Source organism: Ictalurus furcatus, chromosome 19 (genome assembly GCF_023375685.1).
Source record: "Ictalurus furcatus strain D&B chromosome 19, Billie_1.0, whole genome shotgun sequence".
NCBI lineage: Eukaryota > Metazoa > Chordata > Actinopteri > Siluriformes > Ictaluridae > Ictalurus > Ictalurus furcatus.
In genome coordinates this window covers 19,469,219-19,482,498 of record NC_071273.1, presented here as the reverse complement: position 1 = coordinate 19,482,498, position 13,280 = coordinate 19,469,219, and the positions used below count along the sequence as shown (strand labels likewise).

Here is a 13,280-nt window from a genome sequence, read left to right as displayed (position 1 = left end):
CGATTTCTACAGATGTTTGCACTTTAAATTGATTGAATTTTGAGCGTTATGGATGGGATATTTTTAGGATTTTTTGTTTTGTGTTGGCTTTAAGGCCAAAGGCTATTCTATTATGAAATATTTTGAAAGATAAAGTGTTTCAGTAACATTTTCTTGGCTCACCCTCTTTGTGTTTCTCCGTCAGGTGTATGGTTTGTGTGTGTGTGTGTGTGTGTGTGTGTGTGTGCGCGTGTGTGTGTGTGTGTGTGTGTGTGTGTGTTTAACCTGGATCATAATGGGACCTTATGGAGCACTACTCTAAAGGTATACACCACATAATAAAAGATACACACTAAAGGTACAAAACACACACTCTTGACCCAAGTGACAAGGAAAAGTACAGCTTATCTATCTATCTAACTATCTGCTCTCTCTCTCTCTCTCTCTCTCTCTCTCACACACACACACACACACCATTTCTTTCATTTCCTCTCTAGACAACATAATAAAACATAAGTACAGATGTGATTAATTAAAGATTATATTAAATACACAAATCTAGTCAGTTTAATGTCCTCAAACAAAACGTTTACACCTATACACGGCTGGATATGTTTCTGAATATGGTTCTGCACACTCGAGCTAGTCTACACACAGAGACCTATTAGGGCTCAACACGGAATATTGAATATGACGCACCTTTGAATTGGCACGCGCTCCCCGGCTAAGCCACGCCCATTTCCTATTTAAACTCACCAATGTCAGTCCCACTTCAGAAGAGTTCAGACTTCACTCACAGCGTGGGAAAAAAAAGAAAGAAGGAAAGAAAGAAAAAAAAGAAAGAGGGGAAAACTCTAAGACATCATTTATTTTGCGCGGAGAAATAAAACACAAAGGTGAGTCATCTAAATAAATTAAATATATAATTATCGTATGTATTTATTCTAATTATTTATTTACAGTCAGTTTTAGTATAATCTATATAATGCAATATAAATATATAGGATACATATAGGATGTATATGAGAATATTTTGGTCTGTTTTATTGACTGCATGTATGAACCAGTTAGTGTTGTTTTGGGTTGAGTCCAGCTGAATATTGCAAAAAAAAAAAAAAAAAGAATTCAGCACTGCAAAAGTTCATTCAGATGACTGAGTGAGTGTGTGTGTGTGTGTGTGTGTGTGTGTGTGTAGGGGACTTTAAAACAATTTTTTTTTAAAAGCGTCCTCTATAGACAATTTTGCTGCACATTTGATGCATAATATTTAAAAAATAATAATAATGTTTGCCATACAGTTCTGGATGGAACAGCAGTCATACTCTCTCTCTCTCTCTCTCTCTCTCCCCCCCCCGTGACAGGGTCCAAATACAAAGCAAAGCCTTTTCAGGCCGGATCTTTATTTTTAGGAACATCTCGGGAGTCCCTTCCAATTTTGTCCAGGTGGTGTGTCCTTCCCCAGGGGTGTGTGTGTGTGTGAGAGAGAGATATCTTCGTCCACGATGCATTCACTTCTCCCTCTCAGCCTGTATTGCATCAGCCTCCTGTGCCTCCAGCTTCACGCGCTCCCGCTGGGAAACAGGTAGGCACATTGCATTTGCGCTTTTACTTCAAACAATAGTTCCTTAGCATACATAGGCTACCTTGTGCATGCAGGGGGGAAATGGGGCATCACGTAAGAGCATGGCAACATCCGTCAAAAAATAGTGAAGAATCCAAGGATGGTTAATATTTGTATTATTTAGTGTTTTTATTCAAGACTGAGTGCGCGCGGCTGACAAGAAATGACCTATATGCTATTTTCATAACAATATGTACATATATATATATACACACACACACTTAATTCATTATTGTTGACTCTATGTGGACAGATATCTCATCTGGAAAGAGATAAGACACTATCTTGTGTTTGAGTTTGCTCATTTGAGCCTTTTTTTTTTTTGTCGCGCGCGCAACGTGTCCAAACTTGTTGGGAAAAATCCAAGAAAGTAACAGATTTTCCATACTAGTGGCCCTGTTGTAGAGTGTGTGTGTGTGTGTGTGTGTGTGTGTGTGTGTGTGAGAGAGAGAGAGAGAGAGAGAGAGACAGAGTGCAGATAGCGGCTGAATGAACAAGGTCACAGAGAGAGGCAGACGTGCCGCCGGTAACGCGCGCGCTTCTCGCGCCAAGAGTTCCTAATTGACTTACCGCCTATATAGAAGTGCGCTAAAAAGGATATGCATTGTGACGCAATGACACTAATTAGCGTACATGTCCAGGGTTGACCCATGTAGGAAGTCTACACTCCCAGTAATAAAGAAAAGAAAAGAAAAGGAAGAAAGGCTGTGTTAAAGTGTTCATTTTCTTGTCCCTTATCTTTTGCACTTATGTATCTTTCATCTGGATGTAGTGTACTATTAGAAAAGGTACATAATTAGTTTTTAGAGTAATGCTTTGAAGGTACACCAGTACCATTTTAGGAAAAAGATGCAGGTACAAAAGGTGTACACTTGAGAGATCCACCCCAGTGACAAGGAATGGTATAGATTAGTAGATTCTTCTGAGTGTTTGAACCTGGTGTTTGTGTTGGTAATGTAAACACAAAGACAGGAAGAACTAGGCTACTTTAAGCATTATTATGCGGTTCTTCTTCTTCTTCTCTCTCTCTCTCTCTCTGAAAGCTTATCTGTTACCAGCTGTATATTATTTAATATTACAGCTGCTCTGGTGAGATTTTGATAGAGGTGTATATCGTTTAGAGAGCAATTTGAGATAGACAAAGAGCCTACTGGATGTTGATAATAATTGAATCAAGTCGAAACGTTTTTCAAGGTTGAGCAATGGATGATTTGAAAATTCTCAAATATCTGTGGGCCGTTAATTATATGATCAGTGTGGATTTTCTTTTTCTCATCTACTCTGGTGCACAGACCGGTTTTATCAGTTGGCTGCTTTGCCAAGTCCGTGTGCACGCGCGCCACATTTTTACACACAAGAGCGCGCATCAGACTGGACGAACAAGCCAATTTTACATGAGTCATGTCTCCATATTAGTGCTCTGCAACTCATTACATCGGCTATGTAAGGTACAGAGGAGTGTAAAAATGTCTACATATTGTTATTAATAGTTGAAAAAATCGAAATAATATAAATTCCGTTTTAAGTAGACTATGCATTCTAAATATCCTCGAACTTTTGCATAAATAACAGGCTCCCACCTCTTTTGTATCCTGTAGAACTTCTTATTTATAATACCCTTATAATACTATTCTTTATTAGAAAAAGGGTACTAAATGGTACCTTTTGTACCTATAGTATGTATCTTTTACCTATAAGCTTTACCGTGAAACCAAATTACAGCCCGTTTAAATCATTTGTTTTTAAGTGTATCTGTTAAATCTCTCCCCAACTGCTTGGCAGTTATTTGCCCATTGTTTATGACATCTATTTTAACTCTTAACAGATACGTCTTGCGCTTCCTTCTTCAGATCAGATCCTTGGCTCCTTTCCTTTTAAGCTATTCCTCTGTTGCAGGATACACCTACATTTCATTTAGAAATTGTGAAATTTGCAGTATACTGTTTCCCCCCACCCAGAAATCACGAGGGGTACAAACTTTTGCACCGATTTGAGTAAAGTAAATGGTGATGACGAAGCGCCGTTTCCAACGCAGTTCATTTTTCCAACTTGGAGATCAGTAAAAGTAATATATATATATATATATATATATATATATATATATATATATATATATATTTAACAGAAGTGGCTTATAACCAAATAAGGAAGTGACTTATGGCCAAATATGGGCATTGGTGTTTTAGTTGTAAAGCTTTTGAGCGTCTGTCAGATAAATTGGCAGAGATTGTGCAGTGTCAGTGTGCCCTCTCCTGGCTGAGTGATATTTTGGACATGTGCCTGGATCCACTGGTTGCTTTTTAAAGGCAATTTTAAGCCATCCTGGGCAAATTACATGCTCCTTGAATGTTTGCGGCTTGGCGTGGACTGTGAATGAGTCAGCAGCACCCTTTTCTTTCCATTCTGAGTGGGCATAATCAGTATGTTATATGTACTAAGACGCATTGTACACCAGCAGCTCTTGGTCCTTGTACCAGAAACACCATGTATCGCATGTTTGAGGAATTTTAAAGATATTAGATTCAACTCATCTCATCTGCCAGGAAAGCCCAAGAGTGTGCCGTGTATGTGGTCTCCAAGAAATTGGATTATTTATAACGTTTATCATTATTACTATTAAAATGAAATTAATATTGTATGCCATTCATCAAGATTCAGTAGACTCGAGCGGTTGAAGCAGACGAAATTTTTGAAACTTCAAGGTGACGAAGAGATGTAGTGTTTACTTTGAACAGGTGGACAGTGAAGCACAACAGCTTGCTGAAGCTTTAACATCTGCGTTGCCACGATGGATTGCAGGAGGAAAGCTCAGATTTAAAACTATGCTCTTCAGGGAGTTGAGTTAGCAAACATCATGTACCGGTAATGAGAGACTGAATGTTCTGTTCTTGTGGTGAAAGTGAGGTGGGCAAAGCCATTTCCTAGAATTCTCCTCAAACTGTCTTTCTTGAAAGATTTTTTTTTCTTTATTTAACGCTTTCTTTATTCCACAAAACGAGAATATAATATGATTTTTTTTCACAGAAAATTGCACATCGTAAAAGAATTTTTAGTCATCTAAAAAATGAGATCGGCGGTTTTAGAACGCATAATTGTTTAGTACAATTGCGACGACAAAGTTGTGGTAGTTTCTAGATGATTTTGTTTTATATCCCAGAGTGTGTCCACGTCCACTGCGTCCACGTGACACTTATCTAAAAGCCACCAATAGGTGGACACCTTTAGATAGCTGGATAGCTACAATTACGGTAGCTACACTCACGGGATAGCTACATACATGTTAGTGACAATTAAAAAAAAAACCTAAACGAAACATGCTAATTACTTACGGTATTACTTCAACATCACTTTAAAGAATGTTTCTGATTATGCGACACCATTTTCTGCGCATGCCCAAATCACTCTGATTGATATCTAAAGCAAAACGTAATCATTTCCTTTCATCATGGGTCTGGAGGATCTTTATCGTATAATCTGACATGAAGAACACGTTATCAGACAGTCAGACAGAATTTGGCCAAGATTTGATTGCGATAATCTTATCAGTCCCTCCAGGATTTTGACACTATGCGATCGCAGAAATGAACGCAAAATCAAGGAAACGCAGCAATATTAGGAGGAGCTGGTGAGTCACGTGCATCGAACATGAGTACGGCTAATTTACCAACAAATATCACTGCGCAAGACAATTACAATTACATATAAATTACAAGTGCAATTTCACCAATTCAAGTAGTTTTCTGCAACAAAAAAAAGAACAAAAACTCAGCAAATTGTATCGCAAATTTTGAAAAAAGCCTCAGAAAAATCAAGCGTTTTTTGGTCGTAACAATCACACACACACACACACAAATAAAGAAATCCTGCATGGACTGTCTTGAAATTCTGTCGTTTCATTTCAGTCTATGTTAGTTGCTCTTAAAGATAAACTTTCTTAACATACATATGAAATAATTTGGGATAATGAGTAAACTTGTGCGAAACCCAACATAGTAAATGTCTTGTTGCTCCTTTGTCCTAAGGGGATGCAAATTTTTGCTCTTGACTGTATATTGCTATGGTTTGTGGTCCTACTGTGGCTGAGTTTAAATCACACACATACACAAAAAAAGAAATCCTGTGTGGACTTGTCTTGTACAGTCTGACAAGTAATACCATTTTATACATTCGGAAACAGCGTATACATATCTATGTATTCTATTTTTTGCACATTTCTGTCATGTCTTTTAGTCACCTGTTTTAAACAAGGGACATTATCACAGAACCTCCTTTCAAATAGTTGTAAAAATCACACCATCTGGAAATATTTGCCTTACTTGACATCCTGCGGTTTTGTTGGCAATGTAATATTTGGAAGCTGGAAGCAAGCAGCCAAATGAAAGTGAATTTTAGACGCGCAGCAGGGAAGCGTCTCGTTCACAGAAGCTATGTTGCTGTAAAGCCGGTCTGCCGTGTCTGAAGCTCATCCGACGTGGTTCAGGATTCAGGCCACTGACCTCGTTGCCGGCTGTGATTGACACGACACTGTCTGTGGATACGCCACATATACATGGTGTATATGAGTGCTATGTGGACAGAAAATAGCCTTAAATTACCTTAGTATTTGAATAAATGTCAAACATGTCCAGAATCAATATTTATTATTTGATTTTTTTTTTTTTTTCTCCAGAGGTCAAGGGTATTGTTTATCTTGTGACAGAACATCTTACACTGGAATGTTTTTTTTTCAAGGTTTGTTCAGTAGATTAGATAGCATGTATGCTTTGCTAATCTACGCGCTCAGTTCATTGCTAGCGTGTAAAACCTGAACTGAAAACAGACCATAGATTCTGTTATACCAGTCTAAACCTGGTTTGAAACCGATTACTCCAGTGTCTGGATATTTTTCCGGTAGTCAGTATCGGGCCCAGACGAGCACGCAGATGGTGTTCTGTAGTCAGGCAGAATTCCACTGTGGATTAGCGGTTAAGATTTACATTCCACATTCTCCGCTCTCTCCCAGAGGACATTTCCATTTAGGACAGAAGCTCAGAGATGGCGAGACCGTCTCAGCCCTTATTAATTGTGTCATTTCATTTTCAGTCTATGTTAGTTACTCTTAAAGATCAACTTTCTTGACATACATTTGAAATAATTTGTGATAAGGAGTAAACTTGTGCGAAACCCAGTATAATAAAAGTCTTGTTGGTGTGAATGGAAATTGTTATCTTCATTTTGTCCTAAGGGGATGCAAATTTTTGCTCTTGATTTTTGTATATAGCTAAGGTTGGTAGCCCTACTATGGCCGAGTTCAAATAAAGAAGTCACAATGACTTTTCAGTAGGCAGATGTATGCAAGTATTGAGCACTGAGGAGTAGCTGATTGTATCACAGAAACTCCTATATCACTGACCCAGAACTATAAGTCCTCAAAGTTCCTCAATCCTGGGTCTCAGTTTGCAACAATTCACCTTTCACCAATTTATTTCTCCCTCCATTCAAACAATAAGGATACTGTACTGGGGCAAGTGAGTGGCTTGCTATATTTAGACAGATTAACCTGGCTCTCCTAGGTCTTGGTTCTCCTTGGGGAACCAGGTAACACGTGTAGGCCTCTCAATGGTGAATCTTAAGCTACAGAAGGGAAAATTATGAAAGTGGCAAATTGAATGTTTCCAGTGAGGTGAACAAGCTGAAATCTAAAAATGGTTCATGCTCAGAGACTTGCCAGGAAATGAGAGTTTCACCAAGCAGTGTAGAAGAAAAAGACACCTCTGTCAATCCACACTTTAAAAATAGTGCTAAACTGTACCTTTCCTTGCCACTGTGATGGTACCTTCATGCTTCATGAACTTTTCTAGGTAACTATACACATCTAGTACTCTTTTTCTCAGAGTGCACATATTCCAGGGAAGAAAATATAAACTTGAAAGTACATCTTTGAACCCCAGTTGATTTCATTATATCCTTGTTTGCTGGCAGGTTGTTCCTACATCTTACTAGTTGATTTTGAGGAGAACTTCCCATATGCGGTTCTTAGGTAGCATTGGAACGAGCATTTATGTAAGACATCCTTCACGTGTAACTGGAGAAGGGAATTAACTTGATGTTTGATGGTTATATCTTCAGTCAAAGACCACAAAGTACAATATTAGTAGCTCAGCTGCTGTACATAAACCCAGCTTTTGGTTTTAAACCAAAAAAAGAGGTGCATTTCCAATACAGGAACCTTTTTTTTTCTTTTCAGGAACCCAGCAAGATTTCAGGAATGTAGGAACTAAACAAAGATTTCGGCACTGAAGGAACTACTGTAGGGTGGATTTTAGTTCCTTGGCCATAGTTCCAGGAATCATTTTTGTTTTTGCACTATAGTAGGTAGGGATCTGTGGTCTGGAAACCATTGGGGTAAAGTGTGCTGTAGTTAATGCACAAAAGTATTTTGTGGCTATGAGTTAGATCTCAAGGAGCTCATATATTGTTAAAAAATAACCACTATCGCCTCAGTAGCTCCATAAGGTACAGATCATTGCTAAAGTGGACGTAAAAGGTCCATCTTTTAAAGAAGATTCTCAGAGATTAAGGGGGTTATTGACTGGCTAGATACCCTTACTTATTCCCACTTGGGTTAGTTATTTTCATGAGTCATTGTGTCCATTAGACATCACAAGTTTTCCTGGGCAACTTGCCAGCACCAGGCTGGATGTAAGTTGAGTAGCTAATGGCGACAATGAAAAGGGGGCATGTCCAATCATAATTCGTGCCAAAGCATAAGCCTACCAATTGCTGGTCAAAAGAAGCTAACAAAAACAGACGTCAGAGATGATATGTTACTAATTTTGCACATGAAAGATGATGTCTACTTTTCCTCTTGTGCGGAGATAGCTTTTCACAGACTCGCAAATGTTCTAGCTGGATTGGATTTCTGGTTGTACAGAAAGTGGTCATTTTCTTCACTATATGCGTGCATAAAGCAGAAATCTACCAGAACTTGAGATCACGCAACTGGTAATTGAGAATATTTTATGCAGCAGAAAAATGCTAATTAGAGACCTGAAGCTGTGTTGCAGTTAGTTAGAAGTTATTCCAAAAAATGTGAACAGTGCTAAGGACAAATCGGTAGGCAAAGCTCTTCTCAGTGAAGTTTTCTCCTCAGAGTAAAACAATTGGTATAATTATATACCATACTCTTCTTGAGGGAAACAGGATGCCAAGCAGAAATGGCTGCCAAGTTCTAATCCATGACTAGCAAGGCTCATTGATACTCAGATGTTTTTTCGGCAGAAATCTTAACGCCATTCCTCATCATTAGGGGAAGAACTCCCCCCCGTTCTACAGTCCTTGGTGGTCTCATGGAAGACTTTTAGGGATTTAGCAAACATTGATGAGTGTTAATGGTGCTTCAGGTGAAGGGGCGAAGAAGGACGAAGCTGATGAGGGGATTAGTTTTTAAGCTTCTTGACTGAAACCCAGAGACTATTTGGATCGCGCTCAAAGAGGAACTAAGCACAGCCACATGAGCTCTGTAATCATATAAAGCCTGTAAGATCTGGTGCTCAGGATGTCCATGTCTTTTGTGTAATTCTGATTAGCTGGTTATTAGATTTGGAAACAAAAGCACTAAGGACATGAAACAACACTTCTGAGTTACATTTAACATCATTTCTGAAGTTGATTGATTTAGGAAACTGGACATTTTTATGTGATTATTAATTACCTTGCGTAACCACCAGAGAACAGTTTGGTAATGTTTGACAAGGCAGTTGAAATGGTCAGTGTCAGGTAGCAGAGATTTAAACTGTGTGTTCTGCTGATCTCCACGAGGATGACCTAATGTAGGAACCAGTGCAAACATTCTGTAATGGATGAGAACAGATGGTGGTATAAATTGAAATGTTTACTGTACTATCAGTCCAGGAGAGCCATAGCACTCCTAAGCACATGGACTATTTTTAGAGTTGTTTCTCTGTAGTGTACACCTGGTAGCTATTATACTGTGTAATGATGGATATTATCAGGTAATCAATATTTACAGACTCTGACTCACTTTACATAACGCAGTGAATGATGGGTTTTTTTAAAAAAAAAAAATTACTTGTCGGCTCAGTTTCCTTATTGGAACACCAACAATAATTATATTTCCTTAAAGAATACTTCTTGAGCTGATCATGTCTGGCAGGAAATTCAACACTTTCCTGTTTCTCTACTCTGCAGGTTGGAATTCAAGACGATCTTACATCGACTGAGAGAAGGAAGCACTGTCTTCCCTGACTCTGATCCATCCTCTGATGATCCCACCAATGCCCCAGCTGTACCTTTGGACAGAACGTCTTTATGGAGAGCCTTACTCTATAAAAACCCACCTCCACTGTCTAAGGAATCGACGAATGCTGACAAACCAACCGCCAATTCTGTTGGGCGTGGAACGGAGTCAAATCAGAGAAGCTCCAGAGGTCGGCGCAATGCCTATGTTCGGGGTCATCATCACCAACACGGCCAGCTGATGCGTGTCGGGTGTATCCTGGGTACGTGCCAGGCCCAGAAGCTCAGCCATCGCCTCTACCAGCTGGTCGGCCAGACCGGACGTGAAGACTCAGCTCCTATAAACCCAAATAACCCGCATAGTTATGGATGATCTCCAGAGAGGCTACGACCCAAACCGAAACCCCAACAAAACAGCTCTACTTGCATACGATCGCTATTTTTTCCAGTAGTCTTAGATTGTCAAATTTTCTCTTTTTCCTTTCCACTTGTGCTTTGAGTTTTCATGATGCATAAATTAAAAGTGCCTTTTTTGAGAAGAAAGGATCTGGTGTTACTGATATACATGACTAGTTACTGATATACATGGCTAAAACACTTTTTTTCTGGACCTCTTTACACAAAAAAAAAACCAAGGTCTTTCCTTGTCTTTGGCCTCAAATTGGATGTCTTCAGTTCCTGATGTCCTGAGACATTCTGACATTGTAATCCCTTTAATTCCTTCTGCGTAAAAAGTGCCACGCTGGATTTTTTGGACCTCGTCTGTGATGCTAAGTGTCCTCTCATCATCGACAAAGAGGAGGATTTCACTTAAGGTTACATTATATATTAGAATATATTTATCATAGTGAGTAGAAGTTGAATCCTTTTGAGTTGAAGACCACCAGCCCACCATGTCAAGAACCTCACATCTCTTGTTGCTCTCTTTAGAACCTCAGAAAAGAAATTTTGCTTGAAAAAAAGATGACATCACCTCATCTTGATTCCATTCTCCTGCATAAATCATGGGCAATTGGTTGTGGCCACTAAGGTATTGTTTTTGCTGTAACACACAATGAAACATTGAAACAGAATATCACTGCTGTGGCTCAGCTTTTTTATTATCCTTGGACTGATATTAGTTAACACATTCATGAATAGTGACGTGACGATAAAACCTCGAGCACCATTTAACGAGCTGGTCATAATCCCTTCGGCCCTTTCCTACTAGAACCCTGCTGAGCTTAGCGTCATAAACAAACGATGGCTTCATCCCAAGCATTTCCTAACAGGCGATTAAAACACACAGGTTTGGACAGACACCAATCAAACGCACCCTTGCTGATGTCATTCGTAACTTACAACGTGAAAAAAACGGCATCATTCTTGCAATTAATTGCTAGTTTAAATACAATATAATGCCTCTTTTAAGAAATCTTTAGAGTCCCCTGCACAGCCAGCCAGATATCTTAAAACGAAGAAAACAAGAGCATTTCTACTGTTGCACTAATTATAAGACTACAGTTTTACCAAAATCTAAGACAAGAGTGCGCCAGATCTGCAATGACATGAATGCTCCAGAAACGCTCGTTATATATATTTTAAAGCTCCTGTTTTTTTTTGCATAATGATTGTGTCTCAAGCCTTGGACGTAGTGCTCACCCCGAAATTACTCTGTCTGTGCCTTTCAGGAATAAATAGACCAGACCTGAAAATGGACTGTTGTTTAAAGCCACGTTAAGTCCATAACCAAAGTAATCTCAAATGCGTCGTGAAATATCCTGCTGACAAATTCAATCCAACAAGATTAGAGATCAGATCATGTGTTTACATTGTGTTCATTTACTGTTCAAACTTGACAGTTTAACTTTAAAAAAAAAAAAGAAGATTTTTACAGCGAATTTTATCTTCGTCCTACGATCATTCCTAGACGCCGACGATCTACTTAAAACCTGATGATACTTGACGTTTTATTTAAATTTCTTGATTTGCATCACACTGTAATTTACTGTTTTTATTTTTTATTTTTAAATCACCAATCTGCCTGTAATATTTAAGTAGAAGGGCTATATGATCATTCTAACGGCTTTGTGTAATCCTGAATGTGTGTTTTAAGGCTCTCTGATCCCCACGACTGCTCACTCTGCTGTAATCGATTATCACTTACTCCTGTCTCGTTATCACTGATCATTAAAATGCTTTCAAAAACGCTGAGAACCTGGTGAATCTGTAGCTTTTTTAAAGAGCTAATCGGTGAGAGTGTTCTTTAATCCGTCCAAACCTGTTTTTTTTTTGTTTGTTTGTATGTTTTCACTTGGTTTTATTTGTTGTGTTTTATTTATTTAACGTAGACGACTAGCTGGAAGATTTGTAGTGACGTGGAGGTTTGGCGTAATCGCCGCGTCACAGCGTGACGTTGATCATTCCCCATGTGCATCGGAGTTTGTGTGAAAACAGCGTGCCTATCATAGCAGCGTAGTTTGAGGACCTTTGCCCTGAATCTGCAGGACTCTGAGAGAGGTTATCACTGATGTCTGTTCAGGTTCAGGGCACGATCACACTCCAAAATCGCATGTTTCACTGTATTACGATGAGGTCAGTTGGTATTTTAACCAAAACACGAAGCACTTTATAGCAGGAATATATGTTTTCATGTCTTAACTTGAACCGTAAAATGATGTAACTAAATTATGATCTATGAAACTTGATATGTGTTAAGTACATCTGTGTGTTAAGTGTGTATGAAACGTCACTTTCATGTATATGTACACTTTGTGAATATTATTATTAGTTCTATTATTTAAGTCATGTATTTATGCATTTTGTATGTGAACTCGTTATTTATCTTCGCATAGGAAATTGAGAGCGTCCATGAAGAAAAGGCCTTCTTTAGTTACAGTGTTTTCTACTTTATAATGTTCTACATTTTGTGTGAAATAAAGCATTTTGATGCAGTATGATATCGTACAATGTCTCCGTTTCATTTAGTGTCCATCTTTAAAAGGAGCATTTCTTCATACTCTGTATGCTACTGTACACACTCTATTAAATGTATTCAATTTATACATATTAACTAAAATATCTTAAGATAAAGAGTGATAGTACTTGCAGAACGAATCCTTAGAGAGTTATACTAGAATTATCGGCACCCTTGAGGAGCATACTTTTATACTGCAAACAATTATTAAAAAAATAAAAATAAAATCTCACTCAGAGATGTAGAGAAACTACTTACTCCTACTTTTTCTTCTAGCAAAAACGTTCTCATGAAAAAAGTGATACGGTTTATCAAAATGTTTCTTCGGGGTTTAATGTGAGCACTCACACGGAAGTTTTCTTCGGCTTTCATTATCATTGAGGAAAACTAAAGAGCGTTCAACACAATAAAGAGAGATACTTGTTGATCTGTACAAGTCAGGTAATGGATATAAAAAAATATACATATACAGTTATGGCCATAATA

At 38.4% G+C, this 13,280-nt stretch overlaps 1 protein-coding gene and 1 long non-coding RNA gene across 3 annotated transcripts; one reads left to right on the top strand and one right to left on the bottom strand.

The window, feature by feature from the left end:
* Positions 1 to 1,000: 1,000 nt before the first annotated feature.
* On the bottom strand, positions 1,001 to 6,558 carry LOC128623330 (uncharacterized). The gene is made up of 2 exons (XR_008388561.1): positions 5,917 to 6,558; positions 1,001 to 1,550 (listed from the first exon to the last, which is right to left on the bottom strand). It is a non-coding gene; the product is annotated as an uncharacterized LOC128623330 (long non-coding RNA).
* On the top strand, positions 1,426 to 12,777 carry adm2a (adrenomedullin 2a). Of its 2 annotated transcripts, XR_008388560.1 has the most exons (3): positions 1,426 to 1,561; positions 9,791 to 10,653; positions 10,769 to 12,777. XR_008388560.1 is itself a non-coding variant. In XM_053650313.1 (2 exons), the coding sequence occupies exons 1-2, from the start codon at positions 1,482 to 1,484 to the stop codon at positions 10,209 to 10,211; spliced, it is 501 nt and encodes a 166-aa protein (XP_053506288.1). In that variant the 5' UTR covers positions 1,426 to 1,481; the 3' UTR covers positions 10,212 to 12,777. The 2 variants fall into 2 exon arrangements, 1 of the variants encoding a protein (XP_053506288.1); XM_053650313.1 differs by having other exon boundaries at positions 9,791 to 12,777.
* The last annotated feature ends 503 nt before the right edge of the window (positions 12,778 to 13,280 follow it).